The sequence below is a fragment of the Daktulosphaira vitifoliae genome, unplaced genomic scaffold, assembly GCF_025091365.1.
Source record: "Daktulosphaira vitifoliae isolate Bord-2020 unplaced genomic scaffold, ASM2509136v1 Scaffold_1, whole genome shotgun sequence".
Lineage (NCBI taxonomy): Eukaryota > Metazoa > Arthropoda > Insecta > Hemiptera > Phylloxeridae > Daktulosphaira > Daktulosphaira vitifoliae.
In genome coordinates this window covers 40,790,820-40,817,393 of record NW_026099572.1, presented here as the reverse complement: position 1 = coordinate 40,817,393, position 26,574 = coordinate 40,790,820, and the positions used below count along the sequence as shown (strand labels likewise).

Here is a 26,574-nt window from a genome sequence, read left to right as displayed (position 1 = left end):
GTTGCACCGCGTTAAAAAATATGGACAGAAGGATACTTTGCAAAAGACTTATTATCAATTGGAAGAATGAACTTCAAACAGCATATTTTAATCAGAATGTCAATAAGGAGCAAGTACAGAACAACAAATGTACATTTTATAAACATTTCAATCCTACAAACATTCGTTTTAAAGTGTTTCAGCTCAATCTGAGTATTTGCAAAGGTTTTAAATCCAAAATATGACCTTGAGTTATTTTGAATCGATACTGCGTAGTACTTCATATGTACAACGGTACAAACCCAAATGTACTATTTACCGTTATCTAAATATTAACAATTGAGGTAATTTTTGGTTACCATTATGTTAGTTAATCGTTACTTAAAAAATATCATCAAATTCTTTACTATTTTACACATGTTAATGATGGAATTTGACATGATCTTTTTAATCGTACAGGTCGTGTTGATATCGAAGCCTAAATTACAATGAATTTATATTGGTAAATGTTGTTTATTTTTTGATACTTGGTGTGATTGTAATATTACTATGTCAGTTTTGATTTCTGACCCGTTTGTTAACGTTACGTCATGCGTTTTGATAAGGTTAAACGGTACAACTTTATTATTGTTGATGAGCTCTGAACTTGAAAACGGAAATAACGCCCGCCGGAAGTAATGTGCTTTCCCCACGAGGGCGCCAGAGTGTAGTTTCCCGGGCACTCGGAGCATCCCTTGGCCTATCTCCCGCCCGCAAATGCGTCGGTCAATTTTGGAGATGCTTTTTCGTTATGATTATTATTAGCGTTTTTTTTTTTCAGTGTAAATTTTGCACCGCTACGTCGGAGCGACTAGGCGTGGCCCACCGGACCACCACGCGCGCGGGCTTCTACAGCGGTGGCGGCGGCAGCCGTGTCTGCGCCGGAGCGACAACCACAGCAGTTCATAGCGGACCGTTCTGCACGACGCACCATCGTCCCTCAGAACGCCGTTACATCTCGCGCACGACGCGCATGCCACACACTGACTGGAGCAGCACCACCATCAGTCATATCACGATTAAATAACATACATAGTATAAATAGGTACGAATCGCAATCACCGCAATCAACAAGTGCCGGTGACACAATTAATTATTTTCTTAAATTCTAATCGTGTTTAGCGTGCAACACATAACTTCGGCATCACCTCCACCGGCTAATAACTACAGAAATCATTCGTAGCCACGGCACCCAAACACTTGCACACAGACAGTCACTGCACTGCAGCACAGCACGAACAGGGCTACCCAAGACCGACGCATCATTATGTCGCATCATTTCGCCGCCGTCGGAGACGGAGTGCCTATGAAATCGACGGTAAGTCTCGCTAAAGTTATTCACTTCAAATTGTTGATATTAATGTTAAAGTTAATGTTGTTGGTTCCACAGCTATGTCATTAACTTTTATTTATTATCGTACTTTTTATTATTTAAATTTGCAATTACCGTCGTTTACACTGATATCTTCTTGTTGAAATCCGCCGCATTCCTGTTAAAAAATATGTTTGACGGTGTTCGCGATCGTTTCTGGGGGTTTTCTCTTAGTCGCACGTCTCTGGTCCTGGAGTTGAACTTAGGGATCTATCACGTGTTGTCCAGATGATATCTAACACTCTGTTACCCGACACCGCAGACTGGCACACATTAAGCATACGCGGTTCAATGGTTCTCAGTGTGTATCAATATGAACACGTGGTTTTTACATAACACGATAAAAATGATGATTTAGTAAATATTATAGGTTTTCACTGTCCTTAAATTTTTATTTTATTTTATATTGGTGGTATGGCTTTTTCTTGACACGCTTGCCAATTTTCAGGTCGGGGTGGGTATACCTGTCTCGGCCGAAGATATAATTCTCCAGACATTCGACAATGATGACAGAAAACTGCAGGTGTGCGTATGTATGCTTTGGAAATCTAAAACCATTATAATAATAATATTGCTGTATTATTTTCTTTTTTAACGTAAAAAATATCTAATACGTTTGTTATCCAAGCTGAAATACGCTCTATGATGTACTCTTCTATATATTTAAATGCATGAGCGCTTATTTGTTGGCATGTCACCATAAAGTGTGTATTGTGCTTTCCATATATATACATATATATATATATATATGTGTGTACAATGTGTTCCTATAGGGCAACACTTGTATTATTATTTTACAACAAATACATACATTTTTCAACCGCCTCATTACTTGTTTTTAGTCTTGTGTTTATAACATAATTATAAAAATAACAAAACCCTATGAGTGTTTTAGTTACTATTGTTGATATTAATATTAACACGCGAGTTATTCACGCATAATGTACACTCCGTATACATACATATATCTTAACACACACACACACACACTTCTATGGTTAATGTGCGTTAACGACCAACGGCATTTAACACACCAAAGTCCTATAAAACGATGTCTTTGTTGGTAATGAAGTCTGTAGGTTCAATATATTCGAAATTGGTATAACAGTTTTCACATCTGAGCAAATATTGAACACATTAAAACATACCAAACTGTTCCAACATCACATTTTCATTGAAGAGCATTTTTTTTTTACTGTCACCACCCACTAGTTTTATTTTAATAAAAATTTGCACGCAAATAGTATATAAACAACAACTAAACAAATAAATCGTCTACTAAACGCGTACCTTTAATAAAAATTCGTGTAGTCAAATAGCTGATAGAGTATCGGTAATGTCATGTTAGAATTATTTTTCTTTTATCTGATAAAACTGTCTCTTTGTTTGTTTTGTTGCTGTTTTCCAAGTTTTATCCATTCGTTACTTGGAAGTTGGATGTGTACACAATGTAGAGAACTATTACCTATAGACTATATGTAAACGTGCATGATTATCATTACATGTTTTACTCATTTCCTGTCTATTATATTTTACTGTATAGAAAACATCACAGAAATTAAACTTGAAAAATTAGGGCTTTATATTTAGTAGGCCAGGGCATGTAATTAGTTAAAAAACGTTAAGTACAGACAATCGACGAACACTACAATAAAGCTACAATACCATTTTGGCTGTATTTCGTGATCAATTAAAAATATTTTCCCTAATAAACCGATCAAGTAATAATTCTTTACGTTCGTATAATTAACAAATTAAATCCACCCGAACTAAATTCAACGTTTTGTCTGACGTTTGAATTAATTGTTAAATATAAACGAGTTTAATGGCCGTAAAAATAAATTATTATTCACTGTGCTTATTATTTAAATATTGATTTAAAATGTGTATACATTTATTATAATTAATGGCATTGAATTCCCCGTGGAAAATCTATAGCGGGTTTAATGTTTGCACACACTAAAAAAATAAAATATGTTAATGTGCACTGTATTCCCACTGGTTCCATCGCCACCATCGGCATGTGCGTTCCTAAACTGTATATAATTAGTGTATTGATTTACATTGTGCCTACAAAAACGTATCAAGTTCAATGGCTATGCTTTATAGACTTTACTAACGCATTTTCCTACCCAACATGATGACGGTAGCTAATCGATTTTTACCCCATTAGAGTAACATGATAATCCTAACGACTTAAATGTGAATACCTTTTAGTTTTCATTTTTTTACCAGGTCAACATTTTTATTTATTAGGTTACTTTGCAAAATATATAACGCGCGGAATTTAAACAATTTTAAATATTGAAAATTTACTTATTACACGTTAACCTACTTAAAAATAATCATCACGTTCGCGTGAATTATTTTTACCGTTAATTAATTTTTTTTTTTTAATAAAGACGATTTCCTTATAACGCCCAATTACTTTTGACAGTCTGTTTTTGAATACCTTTTACATTCGAGATCGGTACTCCTATTCTGTAAATATTTCCCGTATAAAATTGATATACAATCAATTAATTACTTTCGACGAAATGCTTTGACGGGGAAGAGTTTTCAGTAATACGTTCACAAAGACCAATTTTCCTTGGACTTTTCGGTAGGGAAAAATAGAGGTCCGGTAAATCACCTTTGACGTTTATCTACCCTTAAGGACAAGGGTCTTGTCAACTGCATAGAAACGGTTGAACAGATGAATGGATGTCGCTTCGGTTAGATTTTGACCACATTTAAACGGCGCGATCTTGTGTCCAACGAGTCGCGGTGTATAATATTTTTACGAATGAATAGAAATAACAACAACAATAGCCATTTGTAAAAACGAGCAATTTCAGTACGGCGGCAGTCATAATATTGGCGACATAATGATTTTTTTGCGTCTCAACCCGGTAAGGTCGGACAGACTTTTTATAAATAAAACGAACATTAGAACATCTAAACATTGAATATCTGAATGTCAAACACGAGCGTCATGAGTGCGTTTCTTCATCCGTCTCTCTCGTTCGTCGCCGTTGCGTCGTACACCTACCGACGAATTATAAATTTAGCATCCGCTGGCATCTAATCGGCAGTCGTACAAACTACTTCTGAACATTTTAGAGCGAACAACGCTGAAATATAACCTTTTTCTGGGGTCTCGCACAAATAAAATTGCATCGATTATTTCATGGGAGTGCTCTTGTCGAACGAGTGCTGTCGGCTGACAACTAATAGGCTTACATAACTTAGTAGCTACCGAATTTGTCGGTTATCGACCACAGAGACCCAACGCGCAGTGCGCGGCGGTATGTTGATCGTTTTTTCCAAAAAAAAAAATAAACTGTTGGCGTTGACATAAATTTCTGCCGTCATTAGAAAATAGAAAGTGAACTCGTCCAGCGAATGTTTTACTCGTTTTCGCTAGAACAACTCACTCGACCGGGTAATTCGTTGGAATATACCAACACTGGCGTGAGTTATTACCGAATGACCATTGCTTCAATTAATTATGACCGGTCGTTGATCACGCATTTCGGGTTATCATGAATGGAACTCTGAATGATTTGGACACGCGACGGACTCGTGGTCGAGTTAACTCGATAGTTTTTGTTCACGAAACACGCAAACATTCTTTTCGAGTCGAGCTCATCCGCCGCCAACAGCATCTCACTCAATAATCTATTCTTTATTGTACAACACGTTGTTTCGAACAATAATAATCATTCGCACTTATAATACCATCGATGGTGTCCGCCTGGCTTCCAACAGCATATTCTTCTCCGAGTAGATCTATTACCATTTTTAACGATTCTCGTTTCTTCGTTCGGTCCTACAAACGGTTATTATTATTGTACGCGCACTGCGAACAATTCAACAATCGATTTCGTCAATCGAGTAATCGACTGACAATAATTATTACTTGACTACCAGTTCAAAACGAGGTTTTCTTTCGAGTGTACCTGCCGCTTAGCATGTTGTTTGCCTTTTTCAGAAATCCTCAGACGAGAATAATTCGTCGAGTAGTTGTTTGTCACCTATTTTTGTCAACAACTGGTGTGGCAATTACTCTGACGTTACCACAGTTTTTCGAGTGCGCAATATGCACATTAGTTGTAACACTGTTATGACTAAGGAACCCATTTTATTGTCTTTACACCGAAGAGAACAGTTTTTCGATTAATCGAATCTACTCGTACTTTTAAAGAGTAATTGTCGCAAGGCGCAGTGGACATTTTTCACGCAGAAAAAAACTGCGCTTGTCATGCGATAAATTAAGTACAAACGTGTAAATTATTTGGCCGCTTGGCTTACCCAATGTGGTAACATTCCTGTGGGACAACTGAACAGTCGTGGGCGCCAAACGAAAACAAAAAGTATCCTGTGCGTTCATGGTGCATGCTCTGCTCGTTGTTTTTTAGGTCATTTATTTAACTCGAAAAACTAGGTTAAAACATTATAGAATGTTATAATTAATGATACATTCATAAAAAAACGACATTGTGCGAACTTGAAAAAGTTAGTACTCCACTTGGTGCCAAGTTGTATGGAAATTATATTTTTTTAACAAACGCGATGTTGACAGATGAAACGAAGGGGATATCCAAAATATATTTTCCCGGAGTCATGCGAGTGAACATCACATGATGTTGTAAATATATGCTTAACGAGTTGTCAAATGACTAAACAGACAAATTGCCCATTCCTACACCTTACGAGTACTTTTAAAACGAATATTACTAGGTACGAACAATGATGTAAAAAGCTCTGCAGGTTTCTATGATTAATTTTATTTACAAGCGGTACGTTTACATTGATTTAAACGTTCAAGAAAGAATAATTTTTTTACCATAAAAATTTTCTAGGACGTAGATACATTTCCTTTTGAATTGGCACATTTTTTTTTCTAAACGATATGATTTTTTACTTTTTACTAATATGGTATAATTTTAATATTATTTCTTCTTCTCCGTCGGCTTACGTTTATTTTGCGACCCGAGTCATTTAATTGTAATACGTGTCTTTTATTTTATCACCGTGTACTTAAAATAAACTACTAGATATCCTAAGTAATAATAACGCCATTAATTTAGATAGCGTACAATAAAAAACATATAATTGATAAACGAATTTGAAATTTTAACACGAAGGCTAAAACATAATTATTGTTGACTAAGCTGTTAGAGTCTCGTGCGCATGTAATTGATGGAATTATATCGCACCGGACTCAAAGGCGATAACATAAAATCATAACGCGAAACAAATACTTCAGATTTTGTGTGAGACAAGTGCCACGACTATTATGGCATTTACTTAAATAGTCTTCACTATGACTCACATCACTATCTTTTTATTTGACTATTTTAGAGAATGTTGCGTAACAATCGTTTTTCCAGCATGCCAGTAATTATTTGTCATGAATATTATCTATTGATGATCACGTGTACACACACTCGAAATATATTTACGTTCACGTGTTCGTATTTTTTGATTTTTACACTTTCGCAAATTATAATTTATCGGTTGGTGTCTGCGTAAAATGATCAAGGAGAATTCCGCTTATTGCAAAATCTTAATAATTATAAACCAGTACAATCAGTTATCTTATGCTTTACTAAAAACGACTAACTATTGTACAATATATACTCGTGATAGTTGCCAGAGGTGAGAAAGCCACAAGTTTATTATATGAGATATTAGTTGTCCATAAATAATAATGTTTGTAGCTAGTAGAGGACTTTTGTTATTATACAATTTCGTTTTTTCGGATCACATAATTTTTGTTTGTAAGATAAGAACTAAAATGTCAGTTCTCTGCAAAATTGCACATTTGCTCCTATGAGTTTTAAAGAAACACAGATTTACGAATGCCGCTACAGTCTCATATATTAAAACTTAATAAGAATTTTCACGATAAAATTTAACACATTTACGTGTTTCTGATAAATTTGACCACAGAATATAATTATTTTTTTTCGTGCGTTTTATTTTTTTACCTCGTAGAGTTTGGTCACATGAGATTCAAAAAAAAAAAATTTAATTAGAATTAAATGTGAAATAAAATCGCTTATGATATGCCGATTTGTAAATGGGTTCATGATGTGAATAACTCCTCTAAGTTTTTATGATGATTTTTTCTTTATTATGCATAAACGGGGTTTCTATGAAAAAATGTCGGCTTCGTTTTGACATCAATGTTGTGCGAAAAGATAAAAATATTTTATTATGTAATGTATCTATTTAATTTTTTAAATAAAGGCAATTCGGTTAGTTTTTCTTTCGAGTTCGTCGCTCAGGTAAAAGTCTTTGCGCTGTTAAAGGTTATATGATACATCGATGGCTAAGTAACGTGTTTTAGGCATGTCTACTTAATTATTCATTGTTTATGGCACAGTTGACGACACGAATGATTAGCGGCATGCTCGGAGCGTGTGTTTAAAGTCATGTATCTCGTGCAAAAGGTCGGTCATTGCTGATTTTTTTTCTGACCGCGAGCGATTAGAAAAAACCGTATCAGTTACTATTTTCAATACCGTTAAAACCATACGAACCTATTATAAATAGTTCGTTACGTGATTATTATGTATTACCGGCGATAAGAATGTACACTTTATGTAAGTGCAACAGTTCTGACGCAATTTCGCGAAGATTGCAGGAAACGGGAACACTTAAACCTTCACTCGTCAGACGCTATCAATAATTCTATGCTATAAATAATGTCACAATGATAATATTGTTTATTTTAATAAAACGTTTAATTAACGTAAACTCGACATTATTGATGTTTAGGACAGATGAAAACTTCTATACTAATTTCCAATGGATACTTCTCACTTATCAAAACCGTTTACACGATACTCCGCAACGAGCTTGCGATGAGTGTTTGTATTTTGCTTTTGCCTACGAATAGTTGTTCTTAACGTACTCATAATGAAACGATTTGCAGGTGACCGCTAATCCGTTGCACATTTTCAACACGTTCTAAGCTCAGATTAACGATAGTCGTATTTCAGACGAATTAAATTTGCGACATTTAATGGTCCGACAGTATAAGCTCATGTGTGTTTACCTATTCAAAATCATTTTCTGTTTCGCGAAATAATATGTTTGCTCGGATCTTCGACACTTGGCCATTAAAAATTAATGAACGTTCAAGCAATAACGATGTACCGATAATGATAACATTGTACAAAGTTGCCCGATGATTATTATAAGCAAATACTCAATTACTACAGTAGACGGTCAATAGACACTAATGTATATAAACTATATCCTAAAGTCGGCATTGGTGAACTTGACAGTGTGTTTATTGACCAAAAGTGTATATTTGTTGCATGTTGTTTGCTAACATTTTAATAGAAGTATTGACTAAATATTAAAACTCTAGTCATGGATTGTTAAACCGCGGAAAACATATATCCCTATATACCCATAACACTATATCCTAAGCTCTACACAAAAATTCTGTTTGATTCAAAATCAGTAATTCTTCGTTGAATCCCATTCACTGGGAAGAGACAACACTCCAATGCGTTGCGTCTTATCTCATCTTAGTCGACAGTTATTATAACTGTCAACTGTGGTGTTTCATGTATAAATTAATGTATTTAATACACATCAGAACGACAGTAAAAGCTTTGTATGATTAGATTATAATTGTATTAGAATATACATTTCAGATTATACATATTAGATTATATATTATAATTAGTAAGAGTAGAGAATATCTCTTCACTAAAGTGTCTTCATACCTAACAGTTTCTGTGAATATTTACGTTAATGTAACAGAATGGTTTTGTACGTCATAAGTTTTGGCAAGTTGCGTAGGCTGGTTGTAAAACATCCAATTTCGTGCTCCTTGCTCGATTCTAACCACACATAGAGCTTTACACCAACGCCATCGCATTACTACCACTGCTGGTGTGGACGTGCGTCATACCCTTGTAGACTGCCGCCAAATATATCGATTAATTGCACAACACGTACGCGGTCGTTGTCACTGTCCACACAGGAAACCAGTAGCAATCCGATGGCATCATCGTTGGAGTTTTTTGTAGAAATATTGTTGTAACAAACCGACCACGTTGTACGGGTTGACTGACCACCTTATCCACACAACTGAAAACCTCAACGAACAAATCGATCGCGACCTCCCAGTGGCATTGATAACGAAGGGACAACGTGCACGCTATCGAAATTACACTTCTAAATATAAATCGTCGGTAGCTAAATCTGGTACCAGTCTGACCCGGTCGTGACCAAAACGCGTTGGCGGTCGATCGATATCGCAATTCAAAAATAATAATATTATTGTCAGTGGCTATCAACAAAACTTTTCATACCTAGTTATACAATTCCATTTTTATGTGCCAACGGTGTTTAGGGTTTATTGTCCTTGGTTATGGACGAGTGTAAATTTGTAGTGTGTTCATTATTTTTTGTGAAAAGTCAACTCAATGGGCAACGCATACAACAATGGAGCGATGAATAATCAACAGTAGTGTAATATTCTTCTTTTAATTTTTTTTTTTTTTTTTTTTTTTTTTTGCNCCACACTTTCGAAAACTACATTCCGTCAGCCGCCCCATGCCGTAGCCGCAGCGACCAGCTACTACGTCACGACCTAGAGCCGGTTGCTTTCTGATTGTGTTCACTCTCCCGAGTTGCGCGCACCGAGCACGTGCACAAAGCGTGATATTCGCGTATTCCATTTCTCGTTTTGAATGCGACCCGTGTGGGCACGTCTGTACATACATAAAATAATATACGCGACCGCATAATCTACGGTGGCTGTATAGCACGTTAAAAAAACATATATACCCGACGGGTTATTCGCCAAATGCCAACTATTGCCGCTGGCGTATATTCCTTGCAGAATATTATTACATTATGCGCATTTCCTTGTACCTGTGTGCGCCTTTCTCACGGTATACAAAATAAGCAAACAATAATGTATTATCTGACACACGAGCCAGTCGAACCAAACTCTAAGCGTAGACGTTTATGTGCGAGTTCCATGCACAGTGTTCTGCGTATCTTCTACGCCATCGCCATATTAAGTTGTTGGAAGGCACTGCCGCGACAGGCAATTCGGCGCATTCGTGTCAAAATTATAGTGATCTTTTTCAAGACAATATTGTTTTGTTTCATCAGTCTTACACGGGCGTCATTAATACAATTAGTGATTTATCATCTAACAAAATTGAAAAAACGAAAATTTGTAGTGTTTTCATGTCTGTACACGTCATCGTTTTAACGATACACGGTGTTTCGGTTATACGGACGCGATAAATGGAAACGTAAAAATGATAAAATGCGCGTTAGTAGTAACCATTAACGGTGTCCATTATGTTTCGATACAATTATTTCTACGAAATGTTTAACTAAATTTCATAACGCGCGAATGTCGTGCACGGCCATCCTCTTCGACGCTCTCCTATTCTGTTTTTCAGTTTACCGAAACTTTGGCGATTCTGATACGTGCAACCTTGAAAAACTCTGATAAACATTCTCAGCTTTGCCATACCTTGTTTCTATCAAAACTTTATCCAGACCTTTCATTAAAACTTGAGTAGGTGCCTCGGTTAAAGTTTACTGCTCATTGTTATTTTTTTATAGTAAATCATTGGCTTGAACTTAGAGGTTTAATATCTATGACAAAATACACGGGGAAATTTTCTTGATTAAAATCTTAAAAGTACGTGATAGGATTAACGAAATAATACTAAGCGGAATTGACACCTTTGAAAGAGATCTACATTTTTAAAACAAACATTTTGTTAATACTTCATTTGTAAGCTTTATTTATCAAATACACAACTTCAATTAAATAAAATAATTAGGAATATGTTTACACCAAAAGCGTATTGAGCAATTTGTTATGAGTGGGTTGTTCAATAACTTAAAAAATTCAGAGAAGTAGAGAACTTCGCCCCTATACACCACTGCTAGTTTAAATTAAATATGTTTAGTTAATAAATCGGTTGATTACCTCATTCCATGGACCCCCTGCCGAAAACATACCAATCGTTAATATTCGCGACTAAGATAAGCTTTGCTTTCTTCTTTTAAAAAGTAAATAAATTGTTGTTGGGTATGTTAAGATCTCCTGTTTGTAACTAAGTAACAAGCAACTATGATAAAATTATAACTATTAATCGTTGGTATTGATCACAATTGCAACAAGTCAAGACGAAAAACATTTTTTCATTTTCAGCGCAACATATTTTTCCGCGGTATTCGATTTGAGGTTTATATGTCTATTAATACTACAATGACATATATCGTTTTCTAATTATAATAAACATTTTTTGTTGTCGTTTAGTTGCTACCATTGAGCGTAATACACTTACTGAATACCAATTAGTACAGCTAGTCGTGTTTTGTAACAGGTTTGTTAAAAATGATTCATCTGAAATTTTCAACAATTTTTTTAATTAACAGGTTTCAAAATAAACGGTTTGATAAATTTAACCAAAGAAAACAATAGAAGTTACATGAGTCATTGTAATATTAAAATAGACATTATTTTGGTATTACAGTAGCTCTGGTCAATAGACATGCTGGACAAGTTGACTGAAGAACTGAAATTTTAGATTGTGTAATTTAAGATTTTACTCTAATAGATTTTATTTTGAATTAAAAACTTGTAAAAACATTAATGAACAATGTCTTCGATTAATAAATTTACTGATAACTCTACATTAAAGATGTAAAAAATTGCTTACAAATCGTGGATCGAAATGGTCTCTAAGTATAGTAATTAGGTCTTATATATTTAAATTAAATTAACTGTACATTTTTTTTTTAATATAGACATTTAGATCAAACGTGTGATCGAAGATACTATTCTTATCTATATCTATGATATAAGAATAGCATTACACACAACAATCATTTAATTTTCATAAAACCAAATGACCCGTTAATCTGAATATTAATATTATTATTGGAGTTGTTTTTGTAAAGTTCAAAGTACGAAATATTCTCAAGGTTTATTAGTCTCGTGTGTAAATTTTGTGACGTTTCAAACAAATTATATTAGTCAAAATAAAAATATATTGTCTATAATAAAATGTCTCATTAATGTTTAATATTTCATGTCATAAAGAAGTGTAAAAAGAATATATAATATTCTTAGGTCCAATCTGGGAGAGGACACTTATTCTCATTCTAATTCTGTCGTAACCTTTCCCTCAAAAAAAAAATATTACATATAAATTTATATGAAAATATTTTTAAAGAGGGGAGAAATCATGTGAGGTCCACCAAAAATGCTGTTCAAATCGAACCTATAATAATATTTAAAATGTTCTTTCATTATCAGCACGCAAGATTTACTTGTATGAAACTGGATAATCGTTTGTAGTCAACTTCATTAACCAATATCAGTGAGGTATTATGAACTATTTTGCAAAATGGGAATTTTGAGAGGAATAGGTCATTATCTACCCATACCCCCAAACCTAAAAATCTTATATATTTTTTGAAAACATAGATAAGCATTATTATAAATGTATAAATCTTCTCGAAAAATAATATCTAATTCAATTATAACAATATTTTACGAAAAAAACACGTTTTGTGATTTACATGTATAATGCGAATAGATAAATTTAAATACTTAATTTTTTTAAATTTAGTTGATAATTGTAATATTTATTTTGGTACAAGTTTGCGTAGAATTATATATACATAAGAATTATTAATGTTACATAATTAAAGTACTGAATAATATAATACATACAGCAAAAAAAAAAAAAGTCTTTCATGAATAGATTTTTGGTTGACACTCATTAATAACATCGAATTCGAACAAAATAAAATTGTTAAAACCAAGTATAGGTAAATTATTTAGTATAATTATTAAAATAACCATTACATAATGTGTGTAAATTTATTTCCCATAAAATGTTGAAGTGAATAACTATTACATATCAATGGATTCTTTAATCCCCTCTAATAAAATTACTTTGAACTTGCTGTGTCAGTGAATTTTGCTACATTAATTCTTTTATTTAATTATCTATAAACACCTGAACAAATAAACGACTAATTTATAACTATCGTAAAACGCAATTGTTCATATAAAAAAATCATAATGGTTGTGTTACATTTTATGAGTCTCGATATATAGAACTTGTGTTCTTGACACCAAAACATTTTTCATAGGCATTTATATATTAAACAATTAAAATGTTTCATTTTGCGTTACCTTTATCTATTTGATTTATTTAATGATCAGTAATATTGTATAACATACAAAATTTGCAATTATAAATTGGCATTTGCCATTTGAATAAACATTGAAAATGCGCATATATGAATCATAATTCTACTTGTAATAGAATGGAATAAAATTATGTACCGATATACTTTCTATTAAACATTATAATATAGTGAAGTACAATAATCAATATAATATAGCTTCTTTTTTCAATTCCTCCTAAGTAAGCAACTTAATGATTGGTAGTGACGGCTTTAGGCATTTCAGCGCCTCTTGCATGTATTACTTTGGTGCCTTGTAAAAAAAATATATTACCTCATTTTTTAATTGACGTATAATAAACGTCCTAAAAGTATCATGAAACATTGTCCTTTACATTTTAACACACTGTTCCGTCTTAGGTGTCAATCATACCTAATGTCGGCACTGAAGACAGGAAAACCTGTAAAAATAACCAAATACTTACATACTAAGACCCAATGTGTTCTTGATCAAACAAAAAAAGGCTAAATAAATTAAAAAATAAAAAATAATAAGTAACGTAAAAGTTAAATTAATTGAGTACAAATGCCAAGAGTTTAATAAAATGCTAATTACTAGTTTCGGCGGTGGCCAAAACTAGTATCTAGGCCAAATCTTCAAATTACATTAAAAAATCCCTTAAACATTTTTTATTAAATAAAACGTAAATCTAATAAATAAAAAAAATATCACAAAAAATTACAATAACTCAAAGTGTAAAAAAAGTTACGGTTATAAAAAATTAAACATGTCTTGTAAAATTAGATAAAACTTATATATATATATATTTGTATTAATATCTGGGAGTAATAAGAATATTATTGTTATGATTATGCTGATTAATATCGTAACATTTGTTGAAAATAAATTAACTTTACTCATTTTCATTTAAAATATTAGAGATAAATGTTGGAAAAATTATAGTAATATTAGCCAACAACTTATTTCATAAATTTATTTAACAAATCATTTTTTTCAAAATCTACATCAATTACAGTGTACAATGAAAAATTTAACTAAAACATATAATTACGCACTATGGCAAGTTTAAATAGTCGTTTAAAAAGAAACCACGAAACTAATTTTTTGCTCGGAACGTATTTAAATGTCAGAGATGTTAATTAATTGAAGAATTAATTTTAATTAAAAACTGTATTGTATCTTTTTAAAAAGATAGAGTCGTAATTAATTTTAATTCTTGAGACATATTGTCAACTTGTAATTGCTATTAATTTTTAGTTGTCTAGAACCATTTGATTTAAATTTACGTTTTAAATACAACATCACTACATTTTAACTTCATAATGTATTTCTTACATATATAATTGTACTGTACAAATACTAAAAATCTCTATGAGGACATGTAACGAAATAAGTTGGAAGAAATTTTATTTTAGCAAAATAACATTTTATTTTTAGTATTTTGTAAATTTTTACTTATTTAGTTTTATATTCTAAATTGATAAGAATAAAATAAAAAATGGCTTTATAAGTAAAATAATAATGTAGAATTAAAACAATTGATAAATTTTATGCATAAAGATTTAAATAGAAATTTAAAATAAATAAGTCAATATATTTATTTTATATTTTTTTGAAAGTTGAATAGCACAAAATAAAATACTAAATTTCACTCAGAGGCAAAATTTTACTTCTATTATCAAAAAAATCCGAAAATAAAGATTTTGTTTGTATTATTTGATTTGTGTTCTCCAATTATGTTCAAACGTAAATTTTCAGTTTAAATAAAAATTGTTAAATTTTAAAAGAATATTTAATATAATATAGTTATGATTAAAAATTTTTTTTTTCCACATTTTTTAAAGTTTTTGTATGTATGAAACAATTACAAATTAGTTCACGAATTATCAGCATAATTTACCTTTTTTTTGTTCTGTGAAAACTATAAAATTGAAACAGTTGCTATTGTCTATATTATTATTCTAAAATGTTGATTTCCGTGATACGGCAAAACAAAAATAATTTAATTTATATGAAAATCACAAATATTATTTTTTTATGCCATTTATAAATCTAAGACATGTTCGCTTACGTCAAAGTATGCCTGCTAATCGTTTCATAGGTATAAAATTATTACAAAGGTGGCCAGTGATATGCGATTAGCAATTAATTAGTTGATAACATTTAGAACTATAATTTTGATTTCAAAAAATGGGAACTAATAGGTATATAAAATTATTATTAAGTGATAAAATATCAATTACATATTTAGAAGTACAATTAAATTGCGTTAGTTTATGTCTCAGTATTAATTTATCATTTCTCTAACTACTTGTTAGGTATAAGACAACATTAATATATTCGCAAGCATTTAGTTAGAAAGTTAGAGATTACATTATATATTGTAAAGATAATTATTATCTATAAAGAAAATGTGTAATGAATAGAATAATAATAAACAGTGAAGTATCAATTTAGTCTTTATAGTACTTACGTTTAAGATTGTTGTGTCAGTGGACAGTATTTGGACTAACTATGAAATTCAAAGTAATAATTTCTACTAAAAATGTTTAAATAGTATAAAAAAATAAATTATATTTAAATAAGAACTCATTTGTATAATATAACACAATGTTTTTGATTCGCTAAACAACATATTGTTTAAATATCTAATATACATTATTAAGTTTATTTTTTACCATAGAGTATTTGCAGTATAACTAAAACTTAACCTATAAATAGGATAGAAATTATTTTATTTCCATACATTAGATTAAAATAAGCCAATTATGATCATCGCATGTGAACTTGGAATTATTGTGTTGTCTGAGTTAGCGTAGCATGAGAATTAATGATATTCTATGTTAATGCTAAATTAATTATTCTGTAAATCAACCCTTTACCATTTTATTTTAAACAACTTTACTGGTTTTAAAATTAAATAAAAACAGTTATGAATAGTTATTAATTCACATAGTCTCATTACTAATAGTGTGAACGAATATATAACTTTGCTTCACTAGCTTTAGATTAATTCTTATTTAGCTGTACAATATTTATAAGAATAATTAATTTGTTTTTATTTAACATAATTTATTTTTATTTACATTAGTAAAACATTTTTAAATAAAGAAAATAATTGTTAGAAAAAAATCATTTTATTTTCCTAAATTATAAATTAAATGAGAACACTTTAATTATTTTTAATGATGAATTTAACTTTCAAGTGACCAAATTGTTTAATTTCTAGGGGTCTATGCGTCCAATTATTACAGAATTAGACAATGGTAAGAAAGGAGCTATTCGAACAGATGTTGCAGATCTTGTTCTCGTAAAGTATGTAAATAATTATTTAATTAGAATAATTAGTATGTATTAACTAATATAAAATCGTATATTATTTAAACCATTTTTTAAATTACAAAAAAAAAAAACGTATTTTTTAGTTTATTTATTCTATTATATCATAGAAATGATCAAAAGTTCTTTTGATTTTATTAATTACCTAAATAGTAGCACGATTTCGAAGATTACAAAAATAAAATTGAAACTTAATATATAAACATTAATGGTACAATATTTGTTGACTTATGAAATATTTTCTATACGATAAAAAATATATTTCTTTATTACATTAGGACTCATCTTTATGTTATATTTGTCTATTTAAATAACAAATTAAAATATTGACAGAAGTAATTTAATAAATTAATAGATTGTTGAACTTTTAATTTGATTCGAAAATTCATTTTACAATTTCTATTTGCTGTTTTTATTTAATTATGAATTTGTTCATGTTCTATGACAATTATTAATGATGTATTTAGTCAAAATAAAATTAATGGTGGTTAATAATATTTGTAAATATTTATTTTTAATTTATGAAATAATTAATTATATCATATATATTTTATTAATATATAAACATTTTAATGTTGATTTGTTTATCAAACTGTTTGAAAAAAATGTGCTTAAAATGGATTGGGGAATTTAGGAATAAAATTAATTTTATATATATATATATATAGATCAGTTATAGTTAATTTAACCTTTTACATGTTAAATTAGTAATAATGATTCTCCTCTAGTAAATAGTTATTAATAATTAAGCTAAAAAATATAAATTATTTTATGTATGTTTTGTATGGTCGATTTTTCAACAGGTCTACTAATGTTCAGAATTGTATTTAAATTTAAATATATTTAATTCGTAATTTTATAAATATCTTCTAAGATTGCTTATAATGTATAAATTTAATTTAATAATGCCAAAAAATATTAACTAATCTATCAAGTTTTTCAATTTTTTAAACTGTAAAATAAAAAAAAAATTAAAAGTTATTAAAAAAATATGAAATATAAAAAGCTTGATTTTGATCACTACTATGATCTAATGAAATAATTAGTTAAAAGTTATTAAACAATTCTCTTATAACATTTTTGGATTCTACGATTAAACTTTATGGAGCCTATATTTTTATTTGGAAAAAAAAGTTCAGTAAAGTTCAGTACATATTATGTAAAATAAATGACATTACCATATACATAATCATATTATACATTCGATAAAAAAAATATTGAAGAGCAATATAAGTGTTAAAACTATTTTTAAATTAGGTTCTTAAATCCTTTTAGCTTCAATGCAAAGCTGAGAAGGTTATGATTTGTGTATATATTTATGTCTGTCCATGAAAATTCTCAGTCTCATTATATTGACTATAATGATTAATACGTCAAAAGTACGTCGATTTTAATATAGTTGAAACACTAGCCTTAAAAAATTGAAAAATCTTCTCTTTTTTAGAAATTAAAAAAATATCTCAAAATTATGCTATTGTAATAAAATAGCATTTTTTTAAATTTATTTTCTGTATTTTAAGATTAATGTCATCTTTCTTTTAAAACACTGATCCAAATGAAATCTAAAAAGTATATTAGAAACAATAGCTTCTTTTGGTATGATTTTTTCTGAAAAATAATGAATAGCCTACATACAGGAAGTGTTTGAAAGAGGCCACTCATGCATGTAAATTCATTTTTTTTCAATTTTTGAAAATGTTTAACCTATATGAAATTAAAGTGATTAAAGATGTACTACAAAATTAATGACAAATATTCACAAAATTACTCAACTACGTGAAATCGACCGCCAAAACAAAAAATTACGTTGTTTTAATTTTTTAATAATTTCAGGTATGCCTGCATTATTAAAACCTATATCAAATAAAAACAAAAATTAAATAAATGATTTCATAGATTTCTTATGCATAGTGTGTGATAAAACGAGCCTGTAATATTTGAGTGATATGTTAAAGCATGACAATTGTAAAATTTATAATAAAGAAATAATTGTAGATTTTAACAAATTAACATTAATACATTTTTTATGATGTGATGTAAATTACTGTCACATATTATCTACAGATATTACAACTATTTTACCACAACATTGTGCTGGCTTTTTTAAATCGCATATTTAAAAATAAAAATCATGACAACCACATCTCTAATAATAAATTTTATTTATTTACAACTATTTAAATATAATTTTAAAAAATCTTTAAAGAAAATATTTTATTTGTTTATCAAAAATAAAATTGTGCACTATTAGTTTAGATTAGTTTTTATCAAAGAAATTAATTTGAAAAATGGGTTTTTTTAGAAGATTATGCGAATATGATTTATGGTAAATTTTGAGGTACTTCTAATGGGATATATATTTTAAGTAGAGAAAATACAAAATGATTATGTGAAACATATAAATTATTTGTTATTTATTTTAACATATATTTATTGATAAAGTATGAAAATTACTTTACTTTAAAAATAATGCTAATAGAAGTTTAATCTGTTCTTTATAGGTACAAATGTTCATCAAATGGTGTACCGGTAACCCAAACCAATGGATCTACTCTTCCATTGGTATCAAGCACCAGCAAAGATGCCGAACTCGGTGGTTACAATCCATTTGACCATCGAACAATCCAACATCCTACTACGTAAATAAATTCAAGTTTTATTTATGATAAATTACTAAACTATATTTAATTTCAGAGATATGGAAACCTTTATTCATCTGTTAAAAGGAAGTCTGGGTACAGGAATATTAGCTATGCCCTTAGCATTTCTTAATGCTGGTTTGTTATTTGGGCTTGTTGCTACTGCTACTATTGGGTTCGTTTGTACATATTGTGTCCATATATTGGTATGTTATGTTTCACAATTTTAATAATTTCTTTAAAATTATAATTTTTATATTATTACATCAACTTAATTCAAAATATTATCCCGTTTATTATTTTTTCATAATTCTAAGCCAATTAATTATAGGTGCGTCTAAAAAACACTTTTGAGGGTATCAAATTCATTTCCTCCTACACTTCATTACTATTAACAGTAGCTTACCCAGAAAGCCAAAAGCTACCCCATTGTTTGTGCTAATTCTATTTTTTAGATAAAAATCGTCTAAAATTTTAATAAAATTTTTTATGATATAAGCTCCATCACATTGGATAATTCCTGAGCACATCACTAATTGTATATGTGTATATATATACTGATTGATTCATTAACGCTAGTAACTCGATTTCTCTTAAAATAATATATATTATTTTTAATTTCTTTTTTGGATTTTATAAGTTACATATGTTTTTCTATTGATCTATAATACATATTTTTTATGTTCATTCCTTATGTCTTAAAGGGGTTTCAACTTTTTTTTTTCTAATGAAAACATACATATTTAATTAATTTATAATATTATGTAATTAAGAAAATGACTAGTCGATGACAACTTTTCGACCAGTATTTCAGAATTGATTAACAAATCAAAGTATTGACTGAAGGCGCTAGTACTACTATTTTTAATATTAGATATTTCCCTGTTTCACTCCTACTCCCCGCTTGGGTATAAAAATGTTATTTACATCTTAAATGCTAGTCCAAAAGTTGTTATCAACCAGACGTTTTCTTAATTATATAATTTTCTATTTTGTAGGATAATTAAATATGTATGTTTTCATTAAAAATAATAAAATTGACACACCTATAAGACATAATGGATGAACATAAAAAAATAGATAAATGGAAAAACATATGTAACTAACAAATACCAACAAAATTCACAAAAAAGTTATTATTTTAAGAGAAACTGAGTGTCTAGTGTTAAAAGAATCTCCCTGTATGTATAATTTTATAAATTATGTTTTAGAGAAGTCTTAATTTTTAACTAGAGACATACACCCTAATTCTCCTTGTAGCATCTATGTACAATGTTATTTCGAAATTTTAAGTCAAGTACTAATAAAATATTATTTATTATAATTATGTTATTGAAGTTTGATTGATCTTCTTATTAACCATCATTTAATTTTATGTATATTTAAGAATACATATAAAATTAATTCATTTTTAGGTTAAATGTTCCCATAAGTTATGTCGTAGAATGCAAGTACCTGCATTAGGTTTTGCTGACGTCGCCGAAATTGCTTTTCTTGCAGGACCTCCAGCTTTTCAAAAATTTTCTGGACTTTTTAGGTAAGAATTTTCATAATTTGATAACATGAATTAATATATATATATTTATTAGCTTGATATTTATGTATTATTTTTTTCTATTCATTTTCCAGAGGCCTCGTTAATACGTTCCTAACAATTGATTTACTTGGTTGTTGCTGTGTTTATATTGTATTTGTTTCACAAAACTTAAAACAGGTGAGAATCGAAATTTTTACTCAGTGATTCTTTTAACACCAACCACTTGATTTTTCCTATAATATTAATTATGTTAATACAATTATTGTTGGTATTTTTTAGTTTCATATATCTTTTGATTTATTGGTTATTAATTAATCCCTTGCATCTATTTAAAGTGTCAACTTAAATATCAACATTAAAAAATAAACCAATTAAGTAAATGACTGGTCGATTTCTCAAAGACATTTCTTGGTCGCAACCCTTCTCTCTCCCAGGTATAAAAATGTTAATAACTTCTGAAATGCTAGTCCAAAATTTGATGTTGACCAGTCATTTTCATAATTTGATAATTTCCTATTTAATAAGCTAGTTAAAAAATACATGTTACCATTTAATTTATGGTAATATATATCTAGGTTTTTAAATATTATAATTATTTCCAATGATGAGTTTTTACAATTTTTTAGGTGATGGACATCTACGTTTTTGAAATGAACGTCAGATGGTACATGATACTACTCTTACCATTAGTTATTGTTATGAATCTTATTCGAAATTTAAAATACTTGGCACCATTCTCCATGATTGCCAACTTTTTGGTTGGTATTTGTATGTGTATTACCTTCTGGTATGTATTCCAAGACGTACCATCAGCAAAATCACTACCGTACATGGCTGATTGGCATCAATGGCCACTATTCTTTGGTACTGCTATCTTTGCTTTGGAAGGAATTGGTGTTGTAAGTTTTTCCACTGTAATCGGTTATTTAACTAACTAGTGTTTTAATCGCTAACTTTTTACAGGTGATGCCATTAGAGAACAATATGAAAACACCTCAACACTTCATAGGATGTCCCAGTGTACTCAACATCGGTATGGCCATAGTAGTAGTGTTGTATTCAACCGTGGGGCTCTTTGGCTACATGAAATATGGCAAAGATACTCAAGCTAGTATTACATTAAATCTTCCTCAGGATGAAATGTAATTTTACTCGAATCGATTTCACCTTATATTTTTATTGTTTATAAATTAATTAAGTTCGTTTTTACTTGTATTATTATAGATTAGCTCAATCCGTGAAGGTTATGATAGCTGTTGCCATATTTCTCACGTACAGCTTACAATTCTACGTGCCATTTGAAATTGTATGGAAATCTACTAAACATAGATTTACATCTCATCCAGTAATTTTCGAATACTTGCTCAGAATTTTGTTAGTCATAGGCACTGGTAAATATAAATTATATATATTTATATAAACATATACAAATACGTATAAATATTTAACGTTAAATAGTCCATGACATATTTCTTTATCAATTTACTTTTGTAATGGCAAAAAAAGTATTTTCAATATAATATAACGGCCTATCCGTAAAAACTGAAAGGTCTAAATCTTCAATCCAATGGAGTTGCTAAATTTATATTGTAATTGATTATTACCCAAAAATATAAAACATGGAAATCCAAGGGTATGCTTTTAGTCAGAACACCTTTGATTAAATTATTTATTTAGTTAATAAACATTTTAATATCCAGAGACGGTTCATAAATTTTTTTGAGAGGGTTTACTCCATAATTGGCATTTTTATATCAAAAATTTTTTTATATTTACTTTTTGACGATTTTAATAAAAAATATGAACTAAAAATGACATGATATAAAAAATCAAGTATAAAAATACTGTTTTGTTCTGTACTTAAAGTACTATAGACGATATATTTACCGGTTAGGATGAAATTGCTAAATCGGCATTTCTCATTGTATAAAGGGAAATAGATACTCCCAAGCCTCCATATAGGAAAGCACTGTTAATATCTTATGAATTCTTTATTATAAAAGATAAATTTTTTTGTTGAAAAAGAAGTATTTTAAATAAGAAGCATTCGTTCTTGTCTTTTATAATAATAATAATAGTCAAAGTAATATATTTATATGTTTTTTTTGTAGTTGGCCTTGCAATTGCCATTCCAAATCTTGGGCCATTCATATCACTGGTCGGAGCACTGTGTCTGTCGTTCTTGGGTTTGATAATACCGAGCTGTATAGATCTTGTAACATGTTGGGAAGATCCAGGAATGGGTACTTTATATTGGCGACTATGGAAGAACTTGGCCATCATTGCTTTTGGTATACTAGGATTAGTCACGGGTGTCTATTGTAGCTTAATTGATATCATGAAAGAGTTGAGCCATTGAGCACAAACAAAGAAATTTATCATGATTATACTAAATGACGGCAGCGACATAACAATTCTGACAGAACAGCAATATTAGCGTTGTCAACTACATCTTAGAGTCCAGTAATGATTTTTACAAAATGAAAAAAAAAAATGACAATAATTACTATTTTGTACTGATATACTACTAGGGTGCAACAGAGAATTTGAAAAAATAATTATCGACTTAGGTTATGTCTTATAAATTTAAAAACTGTTCAAAGTAATTTAACAACACTACCCGTAAAGTAGTGATTCTATAAATTAATTTTAAACTTTTGAACTCATAAAAAATTTTCAGATATCTTCGTTGCTCAATATTTAATTCAGTTAGTATTTATCGTATAATATGTGTTAGATATCATATTATTGTAAATTAAAAAGATAGTAGAATAGCTGGTTTACCAAATTCCTAAAAAAAACCTCAATTTTTTATTTGGCATAACATAAAACAAGTCAGTCTTTTTTTTTTTATTAATATTAAAACTTCATTCAACCGTATCTAATTTAATATACAACACTATACTTACCGTATTATTTATCATTAACAAAATACATTATATTTTTCACTTCATTGGTATGTTAAATATGTTAAGTTATTATTGAAAATTTTGTTGTAACATTTATAAATTATACTTTTATTTTAAATAATGGAATAATAATTTTTTCGATAGCATTACATAATTCTATAGGTAATTTTAAAAATAAATAAAAAACTTCGTTTTACTATAAAAATAGTGATTATAAAACTAACTGAATTTATTTTGTTCGGGGCAATAAAATGTCATAGTAAAGACGAGACGATTTTTTTTATCAATTTAATTTTGTACTAGAGCATAATTTGATGTGTTAAATAATAATTTCAAAAAAAAAAAATTACGTATAACTATAAAGTATCGTCAAACAAGGAAAAATGTTCATTTGATATTTTTCGAAAACAGTTTTTAACAAATAAAACTTTTATTCTTTGTAATGTGTTATTTTACAACAACTACATGTAAGTAAGTAAGATACACATAATAAACTTTTGCAAACGAAAAATCCCAAAAAGTATTTAATGTATTTATTTAATACTAGTTAATAATTGACCGTCCATAAAATGATAACTATAAAAATAATTAGTTGTTGAGAAAAAATATTAATGTGAGCGAAAATTCTCTTGTTGATAAAAAAAAATCACAATCTACTTAAACAAAAATACATTATAATTATCAATAGTGTACATCAATATTTGTCTGTAAAATTGATTTGATTTATAGCCATAGGTAGTAAACTAAAATGAAAAAATTGTGATGTAGTTTTTAAAAAAATGTAATTGTGAAAATATATAATATTATTTTATTATTGTCGATAATAACATTAAGTTAATTGGTCAATGTAAGTAATGTATAATAAATTATTTTTAGACTGAAATATTACAATTCATATCCGCCATTGTTGTTGATTTTAGTGATCTAGCGTATCTGAATATTCTTGTATTTTATTACGAATAATAGATACTTTTGTTAATGTAAAACTCTAAGTGGCTACTCTTTAGAAAAGTGTTCAATATTTACGTATTCAAAATAATGTACTGTGTATTCGATTGATGTACAGATTACTTTAAAATCTTCGACTGTTCGAGCATTTTTTAATAGATCAGTGCAGTGATAACGAGAATCGGTTAAAATTATACCATCTCTTTTATGGATTCATTAATATTTCTATTATTTTTTTATAAAAGATAAATTATATTTTTATGATAATTATTTTGATTTACGATATGTATTAATATATTAGAAGATATAATTATATATTTCTATGTACAAGTATAAGCCTATACAGGCCCGTACTGGCTTCAATCAGAGGGCGCGGGAATACAATTATGAAACAAACCCAACCAATTTACTATGTGAGGCATAGGGAGCACTGGGAAACTTCCGAAACCTAAAATCCCAACGGGCCTGAACCTGTATAGATCGATATAGTTGTATCTGTAATTATATTATTTACAGTATTCACTTGTTAGTTACCGGTGTCTTTATTTCTACTTTTTGTATGATTATACTTATGAATTGAACTTCAATGATCATATACTATTAATTGAATCCCTATATATTTTTTAATAACTTTTATTTATAGCCACAACTTTTTCTAATATTAGACTTATAAAAAATACACACAGTATTGATTTATTTCGTATGCGCCGACACTGTAAAGGTCACGCTACGATCAATTGAATTGTTGTATGGAAAATGTTTGGTTAGTATTTTTCACTTTCAGTTGAAGTTAAAAAATATATTCGAGTTCATTGGTGGCGGAAACTATTTTTTAATTTTTGAAGAATTAAAACATACTATAATACTTTCAAATAAATTAATTGATCAGATAAATGTTTTTAATCAATGCATCAATCATTTTGAGATCATAAAACACTCACATAATAAAATGTACTAAAGGATGTTATCACAACTCCTTATTTTTATCATACAAAATAAAATAAAAATAGTGATATCGTTTGCTACTACTTGAGATATTTTTTTGTTTTACTTTTATGTTGAGCTATCATCTATTTTTAAACTAAAATGTCATTATTATATTTTATAAATGTGTTTTCTTTTTAAGAATTTTTTTATTTATTTGATGAACGAAAATAGTTTTTTAATTATTAAATAAACATATATTACTATAATCATACATTTATAATAAAGGTATACCCGTGGAAGACCCATGAAATTAAATAGAATTTTGTTATGTTGGAATAAACATCCTGTACGTCAAACAATAATACTAATCCTTATATTCATTTAAATACATTTTTACTAATTTTTATTTTTTGTATTATTATTTATCAGATATAAATTACTACCAGGCATAATTATTTATTTTATTTCAACTACAAAATTATTGTTTAGTCTAAGTTTTGATTTGTGTAATATTAAAATTAAATAAAAACCTGTGATGTAATAAAATTATTTAGTAGCTATAAGATTTAGTTTTAGGAATGCTAATAAAAGATTCATTATAACATTTTGAAAAAATGATCTGTGTATTTTTTAACTTACCCTCAAAAATGTCAAACTTGAGTAGATCATCAGTCACT

At 29.1% G+C, this 26,574-nt stretch overlaps 1 protein-coding gene across 5 annotated transcripts; it reads left to right on the top strand.

Annotated features, from left to right (window-relative positions):
- Positions 1 to 892: 892 nt before the first annotated feature.
- On the top strand, positions 893 to 26,334 carry LOC126894705 (proton-coupled amino acid transporter-like protein pathetic). Of its 5 annotated transcripts, none has more exons than XM_050665901.1 (12): positions 893 to 1,063; positions 1,141 to 1,336; positions 1,839 to 1,913; positions 16,828 to 16,913; positions 19,439 to 19,576; positions 19,632 to 19,782; positions 20,992 to 21,113; positions 21,206 to 21,290; positions 21,740 to 22,012; positions 22,077 to 22,255; positions 22,338 to 22,504; positions 23,225 to 26,334. In XM_050665901.1, exons 2-12 carry the CDS (start codon positions 1,286 to 1,288, stop codon positions 23,470 to 23,472), a joined length of 1,575 nt encoding a protein of 524 aa, XP_050521858.1. In that variant the 5' UTR covers positions 893 to 1,063; positions 1,141 to 1,285; the 3' UTR covers positions 23,473 to 26,334. The 5 variants fall into 5 exon arrangements, with proteins under 5 accessions (XP_050521858.1, XP_050521857.1, XP_050521859.1 ...); XM_050665900.1 differs by having other exon boundaries at positions 1,839 to 1,919; XM_050665902.1 differs by lacking the exon at positions 1,839 to 1,913 and having other exon boundaries at positions 896 to 1,063.
- Positions 26,335 to 26,574: the final 240 nt, after the last annotated feature.